The following is a 25,791-nucleotide window of genomic DNA, read 5'->3' on the forward strand; positions in this document are numbered from 1 at the left end:
ATTTCAGATAAAGATGGTGAAACCAGCTGTATATACAGTGGGGTCAACTTGTCTAGCTAAAGTTAGAGGCTATCCCCCCTGGCCAGCAATCGTGAAAGATATACAACCAGGTACAGGTACAACTGTGAATTGCATGCAGCAGATACTAGAATGGAAATATCATTGAAATGGAAACTGTTAAGGTTAAAATTGTAAGGTTCGTTTAATTAAAGTTAGAATTTCGCTACAGTGAAGAACCAGTAAGAAAACATTACAGTGTATTTGATGTTGTTACACAGCAACAAATTTTAATTAGTAACTTATTAAATCAGTTAAATGACTCGGCTTCAGTCTAAAATGTCGTTTTCTTATGTCAGAGTTTTCTGGTTATCATGCTGCATGAATATTATAAGATAAAAGATTAAGTTTAAATTCAATTTTCCTAGAATTTGAGACTGCAATGTTAGTCAAGTTCAGTTTCTGTTTATTGTATGTTTATTTAAATTGAACTTCTTTTTGTTGAACAGAATTGCGCAATAGTTAATTACCATTAGGTTTCAAATCAAATATTATCAATAAATTTAAACACAAACGCAAGAAAGTTGGACGGAATTTCGCGCTATAGCGCGCAATCATGGCGGAATTGTGCGCAATTAAATTCACTTGCGCGTAAAGGCTCGAAATTCCGCGCAAGTAAAATCCACTTGCGTTGGAAACCCTACTCGCAGCCATGTAGTAGACTAAATAGTAGATATAGGTAAGGCTATATGAACTGCATCTCTTGTGCACGGTTGCACGTTTGCAGCTATAATAGATTGAAAAACTTTTTAATAGCACTTTCTAAATTCCGACATATCTGAACGTTAAAAAGTCTTTTCTTTTATTTAAAAAGAGGTTTAATTTAAATCTTTAAGAATAAACTTTGATTTAATCTTAACAATTTGTTCAGGGTTTAATGGCCCAAGGTATGTCCTTTACTTCTGTGGTTCTAAAGAGAGCGCAACTCTATCACTTCAAAACTTATATCAGGTATGAACCATTTTTTGCATTAGGAAATACTTAAGCGCTTTTATTTAGAATAACAGGGCTAAATTTCATAGTTTATGAAAGATTCTTGATACGTAGAAATATTTGAAAATGTTTGAACCAACCCTGTTCATCCAGAGCTGAAAACTCTTGGTTTGGATACCCTTAATCCCGATTGCTAAATCTCTGTATCTACTGTCGACACATTTTTTATTTATTTTTTTATTTTTTATGAATCTTTTATTCGCAAACAACTTGTTTTTCAGTATTTTTGGAATATTTCTTCAGTATTTAGTCCCGAAATCTTAAACTAGAACTGAACCCTGAATAAAAGTCGACAAACTAAACTTAAATTCTGAAAACCGAACTAAAAACATTACCGTGCTTCTAGTTTATTAATTTTTAAGGGTTTTCTTGGCTGACCTGGATAAAGTAGATGATTATTATACGGAAATTAATGCATATTTGGTGGAAAATTATCATTAAGGATTAAAAACATGCCTTGTGATGTCCAATTTTTCATTTAATTCCTCCAAATTATTTTTGCGGGTTGTAATTCTTAAAATTATACACCCCTTTATTTAGTTGAACTGGCTGTTTGTTAAACAAAATCTTGCTCATTTCAAAATCTTATAATAATTACCTTAATCTTAATCAAAAGCCTCAGTCTGTTTTTTTGTAGAGATTTAAAGTAATTACTGTTAAGGCAACTGATGTGAATTTGACCAAGTTTTGTACAGAGTCTGCTCATAAACGAAAATTCTTCTCAGAGGGAATTCAAGAGATGTTGGCAGTAAGGTAAATATTGGTTTGGTTTGGTTTAGTTTGATTGGATTGGATTGGATTGGATTGGATTGGATTGGATTGGATTGGATTGGATTGGATTGGATTGGATTGGATAAGAAGTAAGTTGGTGGAGAGCAGGGAAAGGGAAAGAGAAGGGAAATGGGGGAGAGAAGGGAAGAAAAGGAAAAGGGGTGAGGAAAGGAAAGTTTGCGAGTAAAGGAAAATTTCCTGCTCTACTTTTATTTTCTCATTTATAATATTAAGGGATGGAGAAGATATAAAAAAGAAGAATTCACAGGAAACTTCTAAAACTATGGTTGATCTTGAAGGTGAGTTTTAAAACTTGGACGGATCTGTAGAATCGTTAACAGTTTCTTAATAATAAAAAGCTTTTTATGATCAAGACCGAGTGAGATACCCAATCCATGTTTAGAATTAATTATTTTTATTAGTGGTTTCAATATTTCTTCTGCAGTTCTTTAATAAAGTTTGTCAAAATTACACACTTAAAAAATTGCAATTTCAAATTTATAAAAACGAATCTACAGAATCATAAACAGTCCCTTTATATTCCCAATATTTAGTGCGACCAGGTTCCTCTAGTTCCCGGCGTGATGTTGAGGTTGTAGATGAAAAGGTTCTGGAGGGAGATCATACTGTCCTGGAGATGGTGCAAACAGGGGTATTTATTTATTAGCAATCAGCAATAATGCATTGCTTCCTCAACCTTGTCCATACAATTATTTATGTTTACCGCAAAACATTTTTTCCAGAGAGGATCAAATTTAGGGATTACTTTTTTTATTTTTCTGCTATTGGGTGATAAATACCAAATATAAGCCCTATTTGTTTAGAAAAAAAGAAAGAGTACTGAATTGTCCCAGCCCAACAAACAGCGAACTACTTCTAAAAGAAAACCATCAACCTCAGGTAATCTATATATAATAAACTTCTAAAGGGCCCGATGTTGCCCGTGGAAAAAATATTTGGAAAAGTTTGAGAAAAAAAAATTCGAATTTTTTTAGCCTTTAACAACCCCCCTGCCACCCATGAATGTACAGAAACAAAATCAGCCCGTTCGGTCCAGCCGTTTGGCCCACTATGGGCAACATATGTATGAATGTATTATTATTATTATATAGATATACTTTGCTTGTCTGGGTTTTGTTAGTTAGTATCCAATAAACGTCAAAACGACTGAACCAATTGAGCCCAAATTTGTCGTGGGACCAGCTCACAAGATCCCAGGGAAGGTTTATGGATGTTCAGAATTTCAAAAAGGTGTCTCCAAACTTAGAATTTTTTTACAGTGAGAGGAATAAAAGTTTCAGCGTGGCCGCAATATTTCAACCCCCCCCCCCCAAATATTAAGCTGCCACTGGGTCAGGTCGTTATTGCAGTTCCTTCCTGTGTGGAAATCCTTTCTAATAATAAATTATTTGTCAGGTATTCCTAAACTGAACCCTGCTCCAAAAGATCCCTACATGAGGGTTGTTTCATCAGTTACTCCGTCAAGGAGACTTGTACAGCGTAGATCCAAGGTACCTAAAGTCACACAGTTTTTAAACAGTTTCCGGGGGATTTGTGTATTAATGCATTGCATGCCTGATTCACAATGGTACACTTTAAACCTTTGGCTGAGCAGGACTGATCAAGATATCCTGGCTTTCTTGTCTAAAAAGTTGAAAATTTAAAATTTTGTTTCCTCTTTTTAAGTGACTTGCAGAATTAAGGGAAGATAAGACTTTTTGTTATTAATAAATAAATGCAGAAGAAAGAAAGAAGAAAATTAACAATATTTAACACTTTAAGATAGGAAAACGAAAATAGCTTCTTTATTATTTAGATTTAGGGTTTTGTTATGAATCTGCAATGCAAATATTTAATTGGGGTCATTTGAAATTATGTCCCTTTAAACGAAGACGATTTTTATATTCCACTTTATACGCATTATAACTGTAGGCGGCACATAATTGAGATTTTAAAGTTAATTAATGTAAATAAAACCATGATCAATGATCATGCTGAAAGAAAATTAGATTTACGAAGGAAAAAATCTGTCATCCCAGAACCAAAAAATTGCTCTTAAACTTTTTATGAGGTTTTTTTTTGAAAGATATTTTTCTGTTGAAATCTTAAAAATAAAAATAAAATCTGATTAAACCAAACTTTTTTTAGGAGCAGGCCCAGGCTTCACTCATTGTGAAGCCAGTGAAACAAAAGCAGGCTCCAGTTAAACAAAAGCAGGCTCCAGTTAAACAAAAGAAGGCTGTAAAACGACTAAACGGAAAAGGTACTTTTCATAATTAGTTTCAATTTTTTTATTAAATTTTCATAGAGCATTCTCTCTCACAAGCAATTGCTGGTTAATGATAGTATGACTTTTATCACTTTCATACCATGGACTGAGGGCTTTTTTTCTAATAATAATACTTAATTCAATATAGAACTGGGATGTATATGTATTGCAGTAACCCGTCCATAGGCTGATGATGAAGAAGTCTTCTAAGGCCAACTACGAAAGTAGAACCTAACCATCATATTAAGAATGATCAAAGAGGGTCAAGATTTTTTATGTATTCAGTATGTATGACTGTAGGTTGATTGGTAATAATATTAATAATAATGCCAGAAAAGCATTGATACTGGGGGATTCAGTAAAGGGGATGCTTCAAAGGCATTAACAGAAAGCAGTACACACTCTAAACACATCTGCAGAGTGTTGATTACATGTTGAATGAGGTTTTGTAAAACCAGACCTGAGCTGAAAACTTTAGAATGAAATATCCTTTATCCCAAATATTTAATCCGAGTATCCAATGAACACACTTTTGATCTTTTTAAACCGTTCTTTATTGGATATAGTAGAGAAAAATCAAAAACCGGTTTTTTTGTAATTTAGAGATTCCCTCCCGTTTCTACATATAATCTTAAATGGCGCGCAAAATTTCAAATTTATCGGCTTCATATATGCTACTCTGATTGGTTGAATTTTATACACTTTTCAGGATACAAGTACAAGATTGGGTTAATCTCGATATTAAGGAAAAGAGAGGATCAATCATTAATCTCGATATCCACCATTCTAAAGTTTTCAGCTCAGGGAAAGTTGAGTCCAATTAGAGTGAAAAATTTAGAGGGAATTACTTTGGCTTATATTAATTTACCTGTAATTTACAATACATAGTTGTATCAAATTAAACGTTTTCTCTTCGTCGAGAGAAGACTTGAAGATCATCTTTGATTTTTTAATTGATTTACATCCAGATTTAGACAATTTGGTTTTAATTAATAAATCCAAATCTTGAACAAATTCTTTATACCTAGGGCATTTCTAAAAGCAAAAAAAGGCAGACCATATTTTGGAAATGCCGTCTGGTGAATTTTTTGATAAATATTTTAAGCATCTTACTTGTAAAATGCAGGGTGATTTTTAAAAATAGATTTTTTTTCATTTGTGATGAAAAATCCGCTATATTGAATAAGAAAAGTTCCCAATTTCTAACTTACTGTCTGACATTTACTAATTCCCGAAGCATCAATAGCTAAACACAGAATAAAAAGATTACAGGTCTCCGTTAAAAAGGGCAAACAGTGTCAAATATACGGTATTTTTCTCAATTTTTGTCCATTTTCTCTGTAAAATAATTTTTTTAACAATTTTCAATTATGGCTTCTGACCAGTTGTCATAACCCTAGATATATGAGAAGATCTTGTAAAATTCGATTCCAGCTTTTAAAATATTTAATTCGCAAGTAACACACCTGTGGTATCGGCTACGGCCAAGAGAGTCCTCCTAGTTCAGTCCAGGCAGAGGTCTGGCCGCTTCTAGGATAGGAACACGGTAAGCAAGGAGGAGAAGAGCCGCCTGGTCTAGCTCGAGCAGGAGGAGCTTGAGTACGCGCAGGACAGGCCACAGGAGAAAGAGAGAGAGAGTACGAGGATCCAGGAGAACCAGGATCCAGAAGATAATATGATAGTAACACAGGAAGGCCTTCAGGATCTTCTTCTTGGCATATATCTGGAACAAGAACACCGCTAGAGATAAAACATAAAAGAGATGAAAGAACATGGACAAGACAAAGATCACAATAATATAAAGACTAGTGGTGCCATCCTGGAGGTGAAGAGAGAGGAGGATAAAAGAACAGCAACGTGGAGAACCTAGATATAGGATCTCTGAGTGGAATGGCGATTCGTTCTCCATGTGATGTAAATAAGTTAGGAAGTTGTTTGAGAGCCTCCTTAAGCAGAGAAAGATTTACAATGCTGGAGAAAATTAATTTCTTTAGTAATAATGAGTTAATAAATTTAAAAATTATCTTTTTGTTGTACCTTGTTTTGCTTTGGAGAATATTTTAAAAATCACCCTGTAGGTTGACAAATGAATGCAGCAAATTATTCCAATTATCAAAACCAATCTACTAGATGTCTATAAACTGTCATACTTATTGAGACACCCTTTAGCATACCCCTATTTTATCTTTAAGTATGATTATTCTTCAGGTAAAAAGATCAAAACTCCAGATAAAGTTCTGCGGGTTGATCTAGCCCGCCTAACATCAGCTCAACAGCAATCAACAGCAGGACCAGAAACCATCAAGGCAAGTACTTACATTAAATAAACAAGTACAGTTCAAGTGAATAGAGATCATCAATCGTGATCTTTAGAAAATTCTAATCCTAGATCCATTGTTTAATAAGCTCCATATTTTCAAGGACTAAAGAATGTAAGTGATCGAGACTGAAACTTTTAGATTCAATTCATCCATGCAATGCCATTCATCAGTTATCAAGATTTGAATACGATTAATTTTTGATAACAAAGTTTCATAATTCAAAAAGTTAAAGCTGATGTTAAACGTTTTTTTAAGAGATCTTCGATCTAAAGAGTTACATTCCAGATTTACAAAAATCAATTATTGCCATTTTCTGTCAATATCCTACTTTGTCTCTACTGATTTCAAGTCATATTTATAATTTCAAAAAATGTCAATAATTTATTGAAATCCATGGTTTAATGATATCATTTCGAGTCGAACGTGAAACTCTTTAAAAATGGAAGATACTCGAAATCACGTCGATAGTACTTATAAGCAAGGGAAACAATCTCAATTTGCTTCGGTTATAATAAAACCTGATCTCAGGATCTCATGTAGATTTTAAAATCTCATGATTTCAATTCATAATTTGTTCAAAATTCTTAAAATTGTATTATTTTTGTTTTTGGAAGGAATTTGTTCTTATCCTCAGTTAATCTAAGTCAAGATGTTTCTTTATTTTGTTCTACTGTTTTATTATATAAATTCAAGTACCTCTAACCTTAAAGCTTGCGTTAAGCACAGAAGCAAGCAATATAATGTGGAATAAATGTTGCCTTTGTTTTTATTAAATATGCTGCTGCTTAATGTACCTGATCAGTTTCTGAGCTTTAACAGAACCAGTTTAAAATAACAGAATCCCTGGTCGTAGTTTTAATTAAAGAAAAGATCCAAGTCTAATTTTTTTACATTTGTGTCACGTGTTTAAAAATTGTGCCTGTGTTGGTTTTTTAGTTTTTGTTTAAAGATTATCACAACTATTCACTGTTCATTTTCGCTATAAAATGTTTCAGCTCAAATGCATTATGTCACAAGCTGTCGAAAATCCTATTTTTATTTGTTTTGTTTTCTTTATTTTTTATAACTTTGGCTGTGAGGTTGTAATAATATTACACTGTAATATGTTAACCCATGCAATCCAAAAATGTTTTGAAACAGTTTGTGTTATTTTTTTTCAGAATCGAAATAATTTTATAGCATGGCAGATTTTTCCTCCGTTGCGCGAGGCCCTGGTGCATATCCTCCGTATGGAGGATACCAGCCTCATCAGATGCATGGTTTCCAGCCTCCTCTTCCTCCACTTCCTCCTCCTCCAGTAGCCTCCACAGGTGGAGGTCTAAAATCATGATCTCATTGACTTGAATTTATTCAAACTTACTAGTAATAAAGTTCAGGAGAATTATTTTTCCTATCAAATATATGAAAAATCCTCAGCAATTGCGCATGAACTTACAAGCTTAGGATTACTAAGTTATATATAACGCATTTTTTAAATTTAAACTATGCACGTAAACTGATAAACAAAGATGATCTTGTGGAGCCTTTATCTTAACTTAAATCAAATAAAAGTTTTTAAAAAAAAACTGTACATGCAGGTTTCCATCAAGATGAAAGCAATCTCTGAGGATTATTTTCCAACTTCTTGAAGCAAACTTTTAAGCCTTGCAAGACTCAATCAACGACTTGAATTGCTCAAATGGCAATGTCCAATTCACAACGGTACCCTAAAAGCATATTGGTAGGAATTTATAATTTTGAAAATCTGATTATTTTTAATAGTAGTTTTTTTCCAAAAGTTCCTCGCGCATTTCTACTGTCGCAAAACAAATATGAATTTTCAGAATTAAGCAGTTTTAAACATTGAAAAGCGTAGAAAGGGTATTGTTGTGAATAGGGCTAATAGGAATATATCTTCCTCGTTATTGATCAGATAAAGATTGTAAGGGTACTGTTGTGAATATAGGGCTAATAGAAATATATCTTCCACGTTATTAATCAGATAAAGATTGTAAGGGTACTGTTGTGAATAGGGCTAATAGAAATATATCTTCCACATACAATTCCTTCAAACAAAATAAATATAAAAATTAAATCATTGAAATTTATTAAAAAGGCATTAATATATTATTGACTTTTTTGTTCTAGCTGACAAAACTGAAACACCGTCTTCTAACTTACCAGCTTATGCTCCTCCTTCTTGTCTTTCATATCCTCCACCTAGCTGTCCTCCATCCTATCCTACAATCAGCCGTCCTCCATTGTATCCTCCAGCTGACCCATCTCCATCTGTAGCTGGTGAGGAGTCAGTCAGGTAATGAAAGTAATCAATATATTTTGCAATCTGCTGCAGTGAAATATATTTTGAAAAAAACTATGCTTGTTAAGTTGTTTTCCCAGCTTTTAGATACTTTTATATAAATTTGTTTTATCTTCCTCTAAAAATCAAATTTAGAAAAAACAATAAAGCAAGAAATGTTTCCCTTATTTCTTTATTTATTTCAAACTGTATTTTGCTAGATAAATTTTTCAAAGTTTAATATATCAAAAGTTTACTGTTTACACCATCAAATTGCAATAATTTAGAAATTAGTAAAACAGATCTTCTTCTATAGAGTGGCTGATAATTACACTAAAGAAATAGTCATGTCATGGCATGTCATTAACGTAATAATTGCAACATCTTTTCTGTCTTAAAGATCTTCAGTAGAAGTATTTAATTTCGATTTTCACCCTTACTTATACTTAGAGTTGGACTCGCAGGGGTAAAAAGAAAAGGCCTTGCTCATGAGCTTTTAGGTAAGACAATTTTAATTTTACAATGAGAACCAGAAAACTTTGAAAATAGAAGACGACATAATATCAAAAACATTTGTGTATTTGATGATATTACAAAGCAAATAGTTTTGATTGTAACTTATGAACTCGCTTATTATGTAAAATGAGTCAGTTTACACTGCACAATTACTGTGTCACATGTTCATTGGACTATTTAAAGCAATGACTTGATTATAAAAGTTCTCTACATATTCAACCAACCAACCGTAATTCCCTCGTCAAATCCTGAGTTAGGTACACTCATGGTTGGTTGGATGGACCTTAAACTCTGATTTCGATTTCGATTTCGATTTCGATTTGATCTGGTTCTAATGGTATTTTTGGTTGTTTTACAAAATCTAGAATTAAGGGAGTATAATTGATTATTAAGGGTTAACTGCAACCACGCATCACACTTCCTGGACAGTTCTTTGGGATACAGAGATGCCTAGTGAGCTGATGACAAGGTATTAAATATACTTCCTGGACTGTTCTTTGGGATATAGAGATGCCTAGTCAGCTGATGACAAGGTATTAAATATACTTCCTGAACTGTTCTTTGGGATACAGAGATGCCTAGTCAGCTGATGACAAGGTATTAAATATACTTCCTGAACTGTTCTTTGGGATACAGAGATGCCTAGTCAGCTGATGACAAGGTAATAAATATACTTCCTGGACAGTTCTTTGAGATACAGAGATGCCTAGTCAGCTGATGACAAGGTATTAAATATACTTCCTGAACAGGGAAAAGTGATTTTGTTATTATTTGATTATTCCCTAGATGTCAACCCTTGTTCTGTGATCTCTGTTCTTCTCCTTTCTCCTCGCCTGTTCAGGCTAAAATGCATTATGAAGGTATCTTTTCAGGGGTGTTTATTTTTCAGATTTATTGTTGATGTTCAATGGGGGGACNGTTAATCAAAAATTTATTAACTTTACTCTAAAAAGAATTTTTGTAAATAAGGTAAGGGTATTAAATTATTATTATATTTTTAACAAGCTGTTGTCGTTGAGAACGTTGAGTTTCTTGTCGATTTCATTAGCGAAATATTCTGTTTTTGCTTAAGTATTTAAATTACTAATTGAAAATGACGTTTATAGTGAAGAGGGGTGGGCCTCAGCTTTCCTGCCCAAGATGGGGTTTCTTGCAGATTTCATCTCACATTAACACCAACACATGATCATTTCTTTTTTCCTAAAAAATTATAATTCATTCGTAATTAAAGAAACGCTTTACTAAATTGTTGATGGTCGTTATGTTACCTATCTAAATATCACCCCAGTATTTTCCAATTTATTAATCTAAATAAAGTTTGTTTATTTGCTTTATAAGAACAAATCTGTTTTTTTTCTTTTAGTAAATTCATCTCGGAAGTGATATGTGGAAAGTAGGACATCCCTAGAATTCCGATTGATTGATTGATTGATTGATCGATTGATTGATTGATTGATCGATCGATTGGATAATGTATAGGTAAAGGTCATGATAAACATGTCCGTGGCTACTTTGTAAAGCTCGGCTGGTCGTCTTCTATGATTCCGCAGAAAATGGATTCTTCCGGAAAGTTCCCGAAACGCGAAGAAATAAAATGTGAAGTCTGTGATCTAGATTTCACATCGCAACACTGTTTAACACAACATGTGATGGGGAAAAATCATCAAAAGTAAGATATTTCTTCTTATTCCTAATTTATGGTGCTTGTAACATTTATTATAGGAGAAAGATAGCATTAAGATAATTTTGGGGGGTTTAAAAAAGTAAATAAAAAAATTTGTCTAAAATTTTAAGAATTCTATTAACTTATGAAGAAAATTTTAATTTTTGTAAAAATAAGATTTTATTTTTAATTTTACCTATTATGTAGGAAGGTATCAGGATCTTCAAACACTAACCCTAAAATATTTAATAAACAGACTAAACGATGGGAAAACAATTCTAAAGGTAAGTAAAGAAAACTAACAGTATAAATATATTTTAAAACATTGACCAAATAATAATCTATCAGGATTGTAATGAGATGTGTGGTATCTTTAATCATTTTGTCTATAAATGTTGTGGCAGTACTTTCTTCGGAATGTTTAGTATAAACAAAAAATTTAAGATTAAACACAAAACACATGTATTGAATACTTAAAAGGGACTGTTAGCATAATTTCAAGTAAACCTCCGTGCAAAGATGGCATTGCCCAATTCACTGCGGTATCCTTGAGACCTGTATCTGATCAAAAATGAGGAATATATTGTCAGTTTTCTAGGTTTAAAAGATTTATAATCTGATAAGTCCGTTATGTTTTTCTGCAAAAGGAATGCGCAAGTCAATTTTATAGTTTTATAAACTATAAACATTGATATCTAATTCATCGGAGATTGCAATCTTTGAGATTACGCTTACAGTCCATTAAACACGTTCTTGTAATAAAAGTATGTATAATTTTAAGTTCCTGAGAGCGCCCCTCAGCCGGAGATTTCAACCCCGTTCTTCTGTGAAGTATGTAAGGTTGGTGCGCCTTCACAAGCTCAGCTAGACATGCATCTTAATGGAAAAAATCACAAGGTACAAATCTTTCTTGCTTTTCTGTCATAAGAATAGAACGAAGGAGAGGGGATAGGGTCTGCTGTTAAATGGACTGTAAGCGTAATTTCCCTTGGCCTTCTTGCAAAGATACCAATCCCGATTCACAACTGTACCCTTAACACCTTAATCTAATCAAAAATGTGGAGGAAATCATCGTTTTTTCTAATTCGAAAATAAACAGTTTAAGGAAACAAAAACATGCATATCTAATTCATAATGGATATACTAAAGCTTGAAAGGGTTCCAATGTATATCGGGCATTGCCATCTTTCCATGGAGGATCACTCGAAACTAAATATTGTTTGTTTACAAAGAAACTAGTTGTTAAGTTTACCCTAAAAGTAAAATGCAAGCAACCTTTTCTTCTTCTTCTTTATGCTTTTTCTTCAAATTGCAAAGATATGAAAAGGGAAAAAAGTAGTTGTAATAGAAAATTGACACCAAATAGGATTTTTCCATGATTCTTTTTCACAATCTAGGTTCTTTTTTGATAAGATTAAATTTAAATTCTAGAAAAAGATGGAGAAAAGTATGGGTGGAATTAAAAGTGATGATTTGAATGCTATTCAGAAACGAATGCAGTTTAAGGTAAGTTTTTGTACTACATTCATTAAAACAAAATGAAATGTTCTAAACTTTTGTTTTCATATTTTCTGTAATCATGGGTTTTAGCTTAAAAAAAGGTCCGAAAAGGTATTTTTTTCCTCAAATTTTTAATAATTTTGTATATTAAATCTGTAGTAAGTACTTGCTAGAATAAAAATATAACATGAGGCCGAATTTAGTGAATTAACCGCGGCTTAAATTTGAGAACATAGTTGATTCCATTTAAAATTGTGTTCAATGTTTCTAGATTTAAGCCGGCGCTCAATTGAAACCGGTTTTTGGCGGATTTGAGACGCGGCTCAAATTCATTAAATTCGGACTCTGAAAAGATATTTATTTTAATTGGAAAACTTCGGCATTTTGTGAAAAAATTCGCTTGAAAAAAAATGTTTACAGTCCCTTGAGGGGAAATTCATTTTGTAATTTTTTTTATGAATCTATTGTGTACTTAATCATTCTTCCTCACTTCATCGTGAATTTCATAATGAACGTACAATAAAGTAATCATCATCGTGGTATAAAGTTAAATTAGCTGTACATTATAACACGTGTACTATAAAGTTTTGATTGATTACCGGATTTTCTCAACAAAATTTTGGATATTTCCAAAATATTTTTTTTCAATTGAAATGAAAATAAAATTGATATCAACTTGTATAATTTGACTTTTGCTTTGTTTCAAAGCTTATTTGATCTAGAAATAGTCATTGAAATAAGACAAGTACACAAACGTTTCATAAAATTACCTATGACACTATTATTTTGGCAAAACTTGCGCATGCGTAGTCGGACTGTAAACAGCTTCTAAAACTAGTTCTTTACAATACGTTCTGTACAGATCCTCAGGGAGAACTCAGAGAGTCGCAGGGGTATCACATAGACTTTATGAACGCAGCGTAGCTCGCGTAACAATATCTTTACTTTTATCAATATTCAATACCTTTTTTTTATCAATATTCAATATCTTTATTTTTATCAATATTCAATATCTTAATTTTATCAATATTCAATATTTTTATTTTATCAATATTCAATATCTTTATTTTTATCAATACTCAATATCTTTATTTTTATCAATATTCAATATCTTTACTTTTTTCAATATTCAATATCTTTTTTTTATCAATATTCAATATCTTTATTTTTATCAATATTCAATATCTTAATTTTATCAATATTCAATATTTTTATTTTTATCAATTTTCAATATCTTTATTTTTATCAATACTCAATATCTTTATTTTTATCAATATTCAATATCTTTATTTTTATCAATATTCAATATTTTTGTTTTTATCAATATTCAATATCTTTATTTTTATCAATATTCAATATCTTTAATTCATTTTTCTCTTGAAATTCTTCTTGTGATAAAAAAACAAAAAACAAACTGTGAACGTAAATTCAAGCGCCTTAATTTTTATAATTTTTTCAATCTGAAAATGGATAAATTTCCATTGCGGTTTCGTTATAAAATTGACTTGTAGATATAAGTAGCAGAGACCTCGAAGGAAGTTGACAGAATTCATGTCTTTTTCTAAAATGAAGGCGTCGATATCTTCCGCGCTTTTACTCAGATAAATATTTGAAAGGTGTTGTTATAATGGGGCATTTAATTTTTGAATGGAGATCACTTTGAATTACAATAAAAGTCCCTTAAATTTTATGAATTTTATCTCATTCTATTAAATGCGCTAAAAAAAATTTCTTCATAATCTTACTTTATTTTTCAGAAAGGAGTTGTGCACAAAGCTAGACGATGATGTTATGGCGAAGATGTTAATATGAAAAATTTGTTTGTTTGGGCTTTATGTTAATCGTATTTGTTAATTTTCAGATTTAAAATGAGTGATTTAGACGTCCCCAGTGCTTTAGTTCCCAATAGTGTTAAGGATCCCAAACCCAAACCTTTTTCCGTTGGTAGTATTCAGGTTGGTATTTTAAATTGTAATTTATAATCAATCTGATTTTGCAGATTATTTCGAGAATCCAGTCCGTATGTATCATATATGGGCAGCGGCAACTCTGTGTTACTTGCTAATGCTGCAATGAATTATAAGACAGAGAGAGAGCCAGTTCTAGCAGCGGTGCTCGGCCCCTAGCCTGTCCTAGCCGTATCGCGCGGCCCAGAAAGTGTCTAAACCTAGCCTAACCCTAAATTTAAACTAATCTCTCTCTTCTTATAATTCATTGCGGCATTCGCGAGTAACAGAGTTTGGCTGCTACCTCATAAATGTTATATTGACAGGAATCCACAGCAGATGAGAAAAAAAAATCCCAAAAGATATAGTTCAAACTTGAGCTTAGAACATTTCTACAAATTAAAAGTTTGAAAACAATGGCCGGCCTTTATCGTGTTTAGTGGACACAATAATTTTTGATCGATTCAGCAGTTTTACCTTTTTTGGATACAACTTACAAACAAACATTCAGACCATAATTATCTGTATATTTTGGTTTGTCTGTTTATAGTGTTTTGTTTTTGTTGCGTCAAAATAGATGAACCGATTTGACCCAATAAAGAAAATCCATTTATTTAAATAGAAAAAAAAATCCGCGAAAATTTTGTTTGTTTGATCGAGAATGACTGAAAAATTGCGGCTTGAAATCCAACATTTATAAATAAAATTGTTGCTAGAAAAGAAAGCCTAGTAAAGTTTAAACATATATATCTAGGTGAATCCCTGCCAGCGAGGGAACCCAATCCTGAAGGAAATTAGGAATGTTCCCTGGGAGTTTGTGGAAGGAATTGCCCCTGATTATATCCTAGGTAGATTTATACAATAGTATATTATACATGAATATTTTAAATGGAAATGTTCATGCTAAAAATTATATCCTTTCTTTATCTGAAAATCATGATTTGCAGATCCATGCAGAATAGACAAGGAAGGAAATTATGCTGAATTCAGATATTTTTAGGATATAAATCAACGACATCATTTTTCAGTAAAGGGGTTAAAGGGTATTTAAATCTTAAAATAAAGGATTACTTGAAATAACGCTGACAGTCCCTTTAATATTTCTGTTTAGGTCCAAACTGTTTAGCTCTGTTTCTCTCCTTAAGATATTTTACCCTTCAACCCAAATATATTCATGACAGGTTAATAAATATAATAATAAAAACATATGTTTTATAACAAATTTTAATAAAATGGTGGTTCAGAGAATTTTTCAATTTTTATTTTGGATTTTTTATAAATGAGTTACTCCAAAGTGGATTATAATTCCTTATGGATTAAGTATTTTACAAAAAATCATTTTTCAACAACATAATGTTCATACTCTACATAATTAATTTTTTTCTTAGAATTTCCTTACATTTTAAACATTTTCAAACATTTATATTTTCTTGAACTCGGCTTTTAGAACATCGCTTTCTATAAAAAATGATAATCTGAACAATATTAACAGAAATGACGACAATAATAATAATATTATAAGAAAGATAATGATGATAAAATTAATAATGATAAAATAAAAGTAAGGAGGAATAAATTGTTGTTAAGATTATTCGGTCTGGGAATAAGCTAGTTATAATGAATATTAAGATTAAAAGCTATTGGTTCTGGTAGTAAGCTGCGTGTTCTCCTAGTTCTAATTGATCAAAAAGATCCACATTTTGCTCTCAATAAACTCATGAGAATCAGGTTAGAAAAATTCGGGACTCTTTGCTTGCACTTAATATTAAAAAATAAAATGAAAATGCTTGAATTTTCCCTAAAATATTTCTAATATCAAAAATAGCTTCAAGGCAAAGTATCGACAAAAGTAGTAAAAAAACTGATTATTATTATTTTTATTGATAATAAAAGACAATAAATACTAAATAGTCAATTGTTAAATTTTTATTTTTCATTTAAAGATTAAAATACTCAAATCTGTCTTCATATGTTCTGTTCATTTATGCAATACGAGAGTTCCTGAAATTTGATATTTTTAAATCTACATTCTAAAATCTACATTATTTAGTGCGTCACAATAAACAATAAATATGACAATTTAAAAAAAAAATTACCTAAGGCTTGTTAAAGAGTCCTCACCTGATATGATTTCAGATGCATAATGCAATTTAGTAAGTAATGTTTAATGGGATATTGTGTAACTGTATGTACATGTTACACCACTCCCACGACAAAACAATCAGTATTGTGTAAACTACAGTGCTAAGCGATTATATCAATACAATTAAGACGACTTTTCATTTAAATTTTTATTTATATCAAGCTGTTGAACAGCATGGAGAAGCTGTCGATTGAAAAGCTTCACTTTGATTACTTGTCAATTTTTAACTCGAAAAAAGCTTGTTAATATTAAAACTTAAATGAAAACTTAGGCTTCATTGTATTTATATAATAGCCTACCACTGTATGTGAAGTGTGAACTCATGGGAAATATTGATTATACACACAAGTTGAAGTACAGCAAAACCAATTTTATTTTATTTTTTTAACATTCAATATATATATTTGCCATGAAGACTTTAANTCTATCCAAAAGTGAATGTAATACTTGAAGAATATGTGTTTTCAGTATACTAAGTGAGCTGACCCTAATGCTAGCCTGGAACAATGCTGAAGCTGGCAAGATATTGGAAACATATAAAATCTATGAGAATAAACCTCCAGATATGATAATGGAAAAAACAGGAACGCAGGCAAACTCTCCTTTTATTTTGCGGAATTAAGTTTTTCAATTTTTATAAAAATTCTTAGAATATAATTATGTCATTATTAACTCTGTTGAATGTTTATATTGTATTTATTTAAGTGTCCTTTTTTGCTATAAAGTGCTAACGAAAAACTTATTTTTTAAGGACGTATTTGCGCCAAACTTTTTTCAGATTTTCTTATGTAAAGCTTCTTAAAATCAATCAATATTTTTATGTAATACACAATAAATGTTAAGATATTTTTTATACCAAAATAATGTTTTTTTAATGAAAGCCAGAAGACAAAAAAAGTTAGGGCCACATTATTTTCATACGCTCCATAAAATCAAGGAAATGTTTATATTTTAATGTAATGGTGTTTAGGTTCATGAAAAGATGATTGAAGCGCTTACTTCTATTAAATCTATTAGTAAAACTGATGCAGCTACTCTGTTAGGTAAATGAAAATATTAATTTTGTGTTAAGAAAAAATCATAAATTACGTAATATTCAGTAATTGCCATGAAACTCAAAATAACAGATAGACAACATTTAACTACATAGTCAAATTTAAAATTTTTAACTTTTCATACACAGATTTATACACAGATTTATACACAGATTTGTAAACAGATTTAGACACAGATTTAGACATAGATTTAGACAACAGATTTAGACACAGATTTATGCACAGATTTATGTCAGATTTATACACAGATTTGTAAACAGATTTAGACACAGATTTAGACACAGATTTAGACATAGATTTAGACACAGATTTAGACACAGATTTAGAAGACATAGATTTGTACACAGATTTATACACAGATTTAGACACAGATTTGAAATTTGTTTTTTCTTAAGTTCATAACTATATTTGTGTTAATAACAAAAAGTCATTTTGAGATCTTAAGTGACGCCAGTATGTTATGTAGCCGCGACTACAGGTTTTTAGATTTCAAATTAATAGAAAAAAGACATCTCCGCAATCATTTCATAGATGCAGGATTAAAATGTACTTTTGTGAATGGCTTATGACATCCACTTACTTCAGGAACACCAGTTCCATTGGCTGGCTTGATAATGGCGGGCAGCATATTTTTTAACTTAAAGGGATTGTAAACTTTATTTCAAGTGATCCTCCATGCAACGAAGACAATGCCCGATTTACAAAAGTGATTTGCGCATTTTTCATATACGTAATACTGGAGAAATGGGAGAAATGTTCAGAATTACTTTTCGAGTCAGAAAACGACAATGTTTTCCTCATTTTTGATCAATTTGATGTTTCAAGGCTACCGTTGTGAATCGGGATTGCCATCTTTGCATTAAAATTACGCTTACAGTCCCTTTAATTTGAAAATAATTTTTATCCCAGGAGTATTCGGAAGCCTGGAGAAGATAGTGGGAGCCAGCAGTGAGGATTTATCCCTGTGTCCCGGGTTTGGTCCACAGAAAGCTCAACGCCTGCAAAAAGTTCTCAAAGAAAGCTTTAAACGACAAACAAAACGAATCTAAATATTTTCCATATATATTTATTCAAACTAAGAGAGAGCAATCCAAATTTCGTTATTTCAAGTCGCTCATGTCCGATTCACAATGGTACCTTTTCAACCTTTATCTGATCAATAATGTGAAAGTCTAACAACTTCCTTTACGGTTTCTGAGGCAAAAATTCCGCAAGCTATTTTTGAAAGAAACCACAAATCGAAAATAATTGATTTTCAAAGAGAAAATTATCGATATCTCAAAAAATGTTGATCTGACATCGGGTACAGTTGGGAATCGGACAACTTACGTTTACAGTCCCTGTACAGATTAACTTTAGATCTATGTACACTGTACAGGGTTATCCACAAAGAATGCTACTCAAATGAGGACCTGGAACTCTGGCATTGCCACAATGGGTTTTAATCGGTCTTAAAGGAAGTGTCTGAGAGTGCAGTATTGTAGAGAAACTGATTAGCAATCACTTGTATGGTGTATAATTGTTTAAGTAAGAGCGCCAAATCGATCTTTAAAATCTTCCTGGCACTCGATCCCTGGCAGGTTGTAGCGCGCCCAGCACGCCTGCAACAAGGTATGCTGCGCCACAATCTGCTGGACACTGGACAGGCTTGCCGCGCTTTTATATGGTCTGATATTGAATGTGACCTTTTGCAGAGACTAGAGAGAACTGCGAATTTCATAATTAAGACTGAATTAAACATTCGCCTCATAAACTAAATACCTTGTGGATAACTCTGTTTCTAACTCATTTCAACTTAATAGTAAAAGAAGAATATTTAGACTCTATTATATTGATGTTCCATAAAGTGAACAATCTCTTTTTTTAACTCATGTACCTAAATAAAGTGTGACGCATAGTTTTTACTATTATTTTAAATATGTTTCAGAGGAAAAATGCGACAAAAATGGATTTGAAGAAACAAGTAGTATATAAATTTTTTATATTACTTGCACTTTGCTTTGAAACTTACAACTTGCTAGGTAAGATGTAGTACTTCATAACATCATAAAAATACTGAAGAAATATTTATCATAATTATTTAAATGCACAAATAATTGGGATACATACACAAGTATTTTTGTTAGAAATGTTAAACCATGAAATACGTATTTATATTGTTTTGCACATTTTTATTAATATCGAACGATTACGATTATTATTATTTTTAGTATTATTATTATCATAAATATTGGATAAAGACAAAACCTTAAGTGTACCGTTGTGAATTGAACACAAAGGGAGGGTCACTTGAAATAACCTGTACAGTCCCTTTAATATTGGTAGATACTGGATATGATCATGTGCTGACAGATGACGAGTACAGGCTGTCAATGGGCCAGGGATATGTTTTCTTCGAGATTACTGAACCAGAGGAGCTCGCTTTCACTTACAAGGTTCTAGAATATTCTCCAATCAATCAATCATGAAAGACCGACATGACATGCTATATTCTTACAAAAGGTTTTTGACTGCCATCTAACCGACACTTGTTGCATATCGTACCCATTCAGGGGTTAATTTCTACAAATACTTTTAAAATTCATGAATTTAGTCTTTTTTTGACAATTTTTATTTCGTATCCAAAGGATCGTTAAATACCCCTGAATATAATTGTCTGCTTTTTGGTAGTGCACTCCAGTTGTACACAATAGAACTTGTATATATACAACTATATGGACTATGGATATGGACTATCTTATCTCTGATTCCAATCATATATATGGAATTCCAAGATGGGTCTTGTTATTGAATTATTTTATTTATCAATTTAAATACTTATTAGTAATTATTTGACTGTTGCAGGCTAACCCTGCTAGTTTTACTCCGGTCTGGAATACAACACTGACTGGGGTTCCCTTAGTCTCTACTGATCCACCCTGTAGCTGCGGGTTCATCAAGTAATTAATCAATCAATTTTCAGAATTGAATTGTTATGAATTTGCTTTAAAAAAATAGTTGTGAAATTTTCAAAGGTTTAATTAAGTTCTAAATATTTTTTGTTTTTTGTTTTATATAACTAAGTAAATATTTCTAATCGGTTTTATTTTTTAAAAAAAAAGGGGAAAAGTAAGTTTTCCATGACTTAAAAACATAAAGATCATTTAATTTCTAAAAAATGGAAAAATTGAGTTCAATGGAATGGAAACAGTGGTTCCCTTTATCTGATCAATATTGGGAAAGATATTGTCGTTTTTATAAATTTAAAAGTGTTAAATTTAGATAATTCCTATATTTTTCCTTCAGTAGAAATGCGCAAGTTATTTTTGTAGATAAACCACAGCTGAAAATAATTTATTTTCAAAATTATGACTATACCTTTGTGAATTGGGTATTGCGATTTTTATATGGAGAGTCACTTAAATTACGCTTTCAATCCCTTTAATTTTTAAAATTGTTAATTATTAAGTAACCATGATGAAGTCGAGGGTAAAATTGCTTTCATTGAAAGAGGAGAATGCTCTTTTGTGTCCAAGGTCAAAATTATGAACATTGATATCATACTTTCTCATACCTTTGTGAATTGGGTATTGCCATTTTTATATGGAGAGTCACTTAAATTACGCTTTTAATCCCTTTAATTTTTATATGGAGGGTCACTTAAATTACGCTTTCAATCCCTTTAATTTTTTTATGGAGAGTCACTTAAATTACGCTTTCAATCCCTTTAATTTTTCAATTGTTAATTATTAAGTAACCATGATGAAGTCGAGGGTAAAATTGCTTTCATTGAAAGAGGAGAATGCTCTTTTGTGTCCAAGGTAAAAAATCTAAACATCTGATCTTGAAATTGTCACAAATATAGACTGAAGGGTTTTTTTAAAATTTACTATTGCAAAAAAAAAAATACCGACCTTCATAGCAAATACATCTCTTTCTATCTTTTTTAAAGTTAAAAAAAAATCTCTAAAAATTGTTTTGCTTGGTTTGAATATTTTCTGGCTGATAATACTAAACCTCTTATCAAGGTTGTGAGAGCAGAGGCCGCAGGAGCCATCGGGGTCATCATTACAGATCAGGTATCATTATTATTACTGTAATCATTACAGATCAGGTATCATTATTATTACTGTAATCATTACAGATCAGGTATCATTATTATTACTGTAATCATTACAAATTAGGTATTAGTGTTATTATTTAATCATTACAAATCATGTAGATCATTATTATTACAGTAATCATAACAGATCAGGAATTATTATTATTACTTTAATCATTACAAATCAGGTATCATTATTATTATTGTTATCATTGCAGATCCGGTATCATTATTATTTCCATAATCTTTATAGATCAGGTATTATTATTATCACTGTAATCAATACAGTATGGAATTAATATTATTACTGTTTTATGTACAGATTAGGTATCATTATTATTACTGTAATCATTACAGATCAAGGATTATTATTATCACTGTAATTATTATGGATTAAGTATTTAGTATTAGTATTACGGCTGTATTCATTGTTGGATCAGGTTTAGTAAGAAAGGATGAATGAATGTTGAGGATGAAGAGAATTGTGAATTTTATATATATGAATAAATGAATGAATGAATGAATAAATGAATGAATGAATAGATGAATTAATAAATGAATGAATGTCTAGGATGAAGAGAATGATGAACTATATATATCTATGGTGGATGACACTACCTCAAGAAATGTGAATATTCCTGCCGTATTTCTTCTTGGCAAAAACGGGTAAACTCTAATACTTTCTTTTATTCCATATTTCCTAATCTTGGATCTCTTCTTTAACAATTAAATAAATAATTAATTATTATTTTGAATTATTCTGATTGTGAAAAGAGTTCGCCGTTGAAAAAAATGTTATATTTTTCATTGAAAAGTATTAGAGGTGGATTTAATTTAATCTTATTACCGAGAAAAAAGATAAAACATTTTCTTTGACTTTTTGTTAGAATTAAATGAAATTGACCTTTCATTTATAGAGTTGCATTTCCGATTATAACGGTACCCTGAAAAGCTTTGTCTGTCTAAAAAGAATGAGATATTTACCATGTTCTCTTTGAAAAATGGTTATTTTTAATTTAATTTGTATAAAAGTGATATGCGGATTTATATTTCTGAAACAACGAAAGACTTTCTAGCAAGAGAAAACGACGATATCTTGAACATTATTGAATATTATTAATTGAAATGGCACTGCTGTGAATTGGGCAGGATCCTTCATAATAGATTTTAATCTGTTTCTCTTTCAGGCAAATAATAAAGAGATGGTTGGACAGATTGCAACTTTCCCATGCTCTAGTCAACATTCCTGTAAATATATCTAGGATTCAACCTCATAAACTTAATCAACCTCCTTGGATGGTCTGGTAGATAATCAACCTTCTCGGATGGTTTGGTAGACTATCAACCTTCTTGGATGGTTTGGTAGACAATCAGCCTCCTAGGATGGTTTAGTAGACAATCAACCTTCTTGGATGGTTTGGTAGACAACCAACCTCCTTGGATGGCTTGGTAGACAATCAACCTCCTAGGATGGTTTAGTAGACTATCAACCTTCTTGGATGGTTTGGTAGACAACCAAGCTCCTTGGATGGTTTGGTAGACAATCAACCTCCTTGAAAGTTTTGTAGACTATCAGCCTCCATGTTTTTCTAACAAACCAAATATTGAACCCCATGGAATTAATAAAAACCAGGCAACCTAATTTATTGATACTATACAGCTAACCGCTTGAAAAATTGGTTTGGAACCCCCCTCTCCTTGAACTAAACATGGCAGGAGAAGGTCAAATGTTTGCAACACTACTAGAAAAGCTTTGTGACCTCATAACTACTCTAGTATTGATTTTATGCACAAGTAAAGAGAAGCAAATTAATACGATTACATACTTGAAATTAATAACATTTTTGTTCTTTTTAAAAGCTTTTCAATAAGAAGAGTTATGATTAAAAACATGAGATTTAAATCTTACGTGTAATTTGCTTTATTTTAACGTGAGCTCCCCTCCACCATGTTCAGCGTGTCAGAACTAAATTTTGTGTATAGTTACTATTTCGATCTAGTCATTAGTTTATATAAATTAAACCTAAAATTTTTGTACAGTAAGAATCAGAAAGCTCTGGAATAGAAAGACGACTTTTAGACTCAAGTTATGACTTTGAATTGTCAAATGAACATGAGACAGACCAATTGTAATTGTAAACAGACTTATTTTACTTAATAAGAGACTTAATGAGTTACCAGTAAAACTATTTGCATTATGACAAAGTCAACACTTAACTATTGTTTTAATGTCGTCTTCATATTCCACAGTTTTCTGGTTCTCACTGTATATTGATTGAAATAATCTTGTTTTGTAATATGATTTGGAATGATACTTTGTAACACCCTGTTATCATTTTAAAGTTTTAATGTAAATTTGAAGAAAAGTACTAACAATATTAGAAACATATTTATCCATCGGTTAATTACTTAAATAATATTCAACACAAGAAAATTATCATCTATACTGGCTTTATTAACCAGTACTTGAGTGCCATTTTTTAGTTTTTGTTTGAATAATTCATTGAATTATTTCGTTGATCATCATGTCAATGTTATCAGTCTTTCTTGATCATCAGTTCGGAACATTTGTCTTTTACGAACTTGACTTTTTCATATTGAAACATTTTTCAAGGGATCAAGTGCTCAAAATCTCTCATTGGTCAAGAACATGTTTTTTGTGGCTTAATCCATCGATTAATAAAAATACAGATTAGTACTTCAAATCAAAGTTGGGAAATAGAAAAGTTTGACCTCTGATTAGTTTTAATATTTTTTAATTGCTTAATTGTTTTGTTTTCAAATTATTAGTTTTTGATTGATTTATGTTTTATACATTTAGATATCTTGAATTTAATTTAATGTTTTTGATTTTTTAAACGTAGAATTGTAGATCTAAATATTATTCATGTTTGATATAGATTTTGTTATCTAAATTTTGACAATTTAAATATTAGTTTGTGATTTAATTTAGTTTTAAACGAATAAAAAGTATGCTGCAAAAAATTATGACAAGTTTTCTATAAATTTAAAAACTTTTGCTCTGAAGGTGCGCTACAACATTTGTTTTATTGATTGCTCTATGAGCTCTGTAACTCTTTGATGTTAGGTATTTTCCCAAGCGGCAACTGCCCAAGGGTATTTTCTTAAGCAGCAACTCCTCAAGGGTATTTTCCCCAGTGGTAACTTCCCAAGGGTATTTTCCCAAGCGGCAACTGCCCAAGGGTATTTTCCCCAGTGGCAACTTCCCAAGGGTATCTTCCCATGGGTATTTTCCCCAGTGGCAACTTCCCAAGGGTTTTTTCCCCAGTGGCAACTTCCCAAAGGTATTTTCCCCTGTGGCAACTTCCCAGAGGGTATTTTCCCCAGTGGCAACTTCCCAAGGGTATTTTCCCCAGTGGCAAATTCCCAAGGGTATTTTCCCAAGTGGCAACATCCCAAATTTACAATTTTCCAAGCGGCNACTGATTTAATCCGGTCTTAACCTAACCTAACCCTCAAATATCAAGATTACATCAAATATATTCTAGTGCAATAGGTGGCAACAGAGAAATGGATAAATCATTAACGACGTCACAAGTGTCAAATATAACAAGGAAAACGAAATGTTCAGACATTAGTGCATTTATGTAACTAAAGGATAAGCACTTTATTTTAAAATTATCACTTTTATCAATAATTTTGTCTGACACAAAAACTAAGTTGACACTTATGACATAAGAATGCAGCTGTACTGAGAGTACATACTCTACGTTATCTATTGTACTAGAATATATTTGGATTCCATCATACATTTTTTTTGTAAAAATATCAAATTGATATGACACTGTTTCTGTAGGAGCTTGTATGAAGCGAATATTTACTCTGCTAATTCAATAATTTTTTAGAACTCGTTGGGTTGCTTGATTATCTGTTTTGCTGCTATTATGATAAATATTTCTATGAAATGTTTCAATTCGTCTATGGTCAAAGAATTCTGATAAAAAGATAAGCAACTAGTTAATTTTACAGAATGTCTATCGATCTTTTATTCGGAAAGACGACGTAAAGAAAAAAAAGGACAATTGGGCGCAAAATTTAAAATTTGATTCAAATAGTTTGAAAATTCTAACCTACTGGTTTACCCATAAAGGATGATACTTTAGAGATGGCTGTACGGAATTTATTTTCATAACTCATTTCAACATAATCTTTGTTTTTTTCTCGGCAAAAAATAAAA

The 25,791-nt window shown here is 31.4% G+C and overlaps 4 protein-coding genes across 8 annotated transcripts; all 4 read left to right on the forward strand.

Annotated features, from left to right (window-relative positions):
* Position 1: 1 nt before the first annotated feature.
* On the forward strand, positions 2 to 6,417 carry LOC111715268 (hepatoma-derived growth factor-related protein 3). The gene is made up of 9 exons (XM_023490577.1): positions 2 to 110; positions 929 to 1,008; positions 1,712 to 1,803; positions 2,056 to 2,120; positions 2,376 to 2,473; positions 2,646 to 2,721; positions 3,238 to 3,332; positions 3,970 to 4,084; positions 6,299 to 6,417. Exons 1-9 carry the CDS (start codon positions 14 to 16, stop codon positions 6,415 to 6,417), a joined length of 837 nt encoding a protein of 278 aa, XP_023346345.1. The 5' UTR covers positions 2 to 13.
* A 5-nt stretch (positions 6,418 to 6,422) lies between these two features.
* On the forward strand, positions 6,423 to 12,421 carry LOC111715271 (zinc finger RNA-binding protein). Its single transcript, XM_023490580.1, has 9 exons — positions 6,423 to 7,721; positions 8,539 to 8,704; positions 9,140 to 9,189; positions 9,599 to 9,674; positions 9,992 to 10,065; positions 10,685 to 10,874; positions 11,076 to 11,152; positions 11,650 to 11,765; positions 12,300 to 12,421. The coding sequence occupies exons 1-9, from the start codon at positions 7,592 to 7,594 to the stop codon at positions 12,408 to 12,410; spliced, it is 990 nt and encodes a 329-aa protein (XP_023346348.1). The 5' UTR covers positions 6,423 to 7,591; the 3' UTR covers positions 12,411 to 12,421.
* Positions 12,422 to 13,851: 1,430 nt separating this feature from the next.
* Positions 13,852 to 19,438, forward strand: LOC111715273 (DNA excision repair protein ERCC-1-like). 5 transcript variants are annotated; one of them, XR_002768198.1, is made up of 9 exons: positions 13,852 to 13,984; positions 14,126 to 14,323; positions 15,069 to 15,162; positions 15,426 to 15,495; positions 15,944 to 16,042; positions 16,926 to 17,049; positions 17,428 to 17,500; positions 18,422 to 18,621; positions 18,850 to 19,438. XR_002768198.1 is itself a non-coding variant. In XM_023490581.1 (8 exons), the coding sequence occupies exons 2-8, from the start codon at positions 14,237 to 14,239 to the stop codon at positions 18,559 to 18,561; spliced, it is 687 nt and encodes a 228-aa protein (XP_023346349.1). In that variant the 5' UTR covers positions 13,853 to 13,984; positions 14,126 to 14,236; the 3' UTR covers positions 18,562 to 19,438. The 5 variants fall into 5 exon arrangements, 1 of the variants encoding a protein (XP_023346349.1); XR_002768195.1 differs by having other exon boundaries at positions 13,853 to 13,984; positions 18,422 to 18,645; positions 18,822 to 19,438; XR_002768196.1 differs by having other exon boundaries at positions 13,853 to 13,984; positions 18,422 to 18,645.
* LOC111715274 (PRADC1-like protein) lies at positions 19,430 to 23,966 on the forward strand. Its single transcript, XM_023490583.1, has 7 exons — positions 19,430 to 19,533; positions 19,838 to 19,947; positions 20,357 to 20,451; positions 20,961 to 21,027; positions 21,520 to 21,570; positions 22,165 to 22,259; positions 22,781 to 23,966. Exons 1-7 carry the CDS (start codon positions 19,431 to 19,433, stop codon positions 22,899 to 22,901), a joined length of 642 nt encoding a protein of 213 aa, XP_023346351.1. The 5' UTR covers position 19,430; the 3' UTR covers positions 22,902 to 23,966.
* The last annotated feature ends 1,825 nt before the right edge of the window (positions 23,967 to 25,791 follow it).

Source organism: Eurytemora carolleeae, unplaced genomic scaffold (assembly GCF_000591075.1).
Source record: "Eurytemora carolleeae unplaced genomic scaffold, Eaff_2.0 scaffold1715, whole genome shotgun sequence".
Taxonomy (NCBI): Eukaryota; Metazoa; Arthropoda; class Copepoda; order Calanoida; family Temoridae; genus Eurytemora; species Eurytemora carolleeae.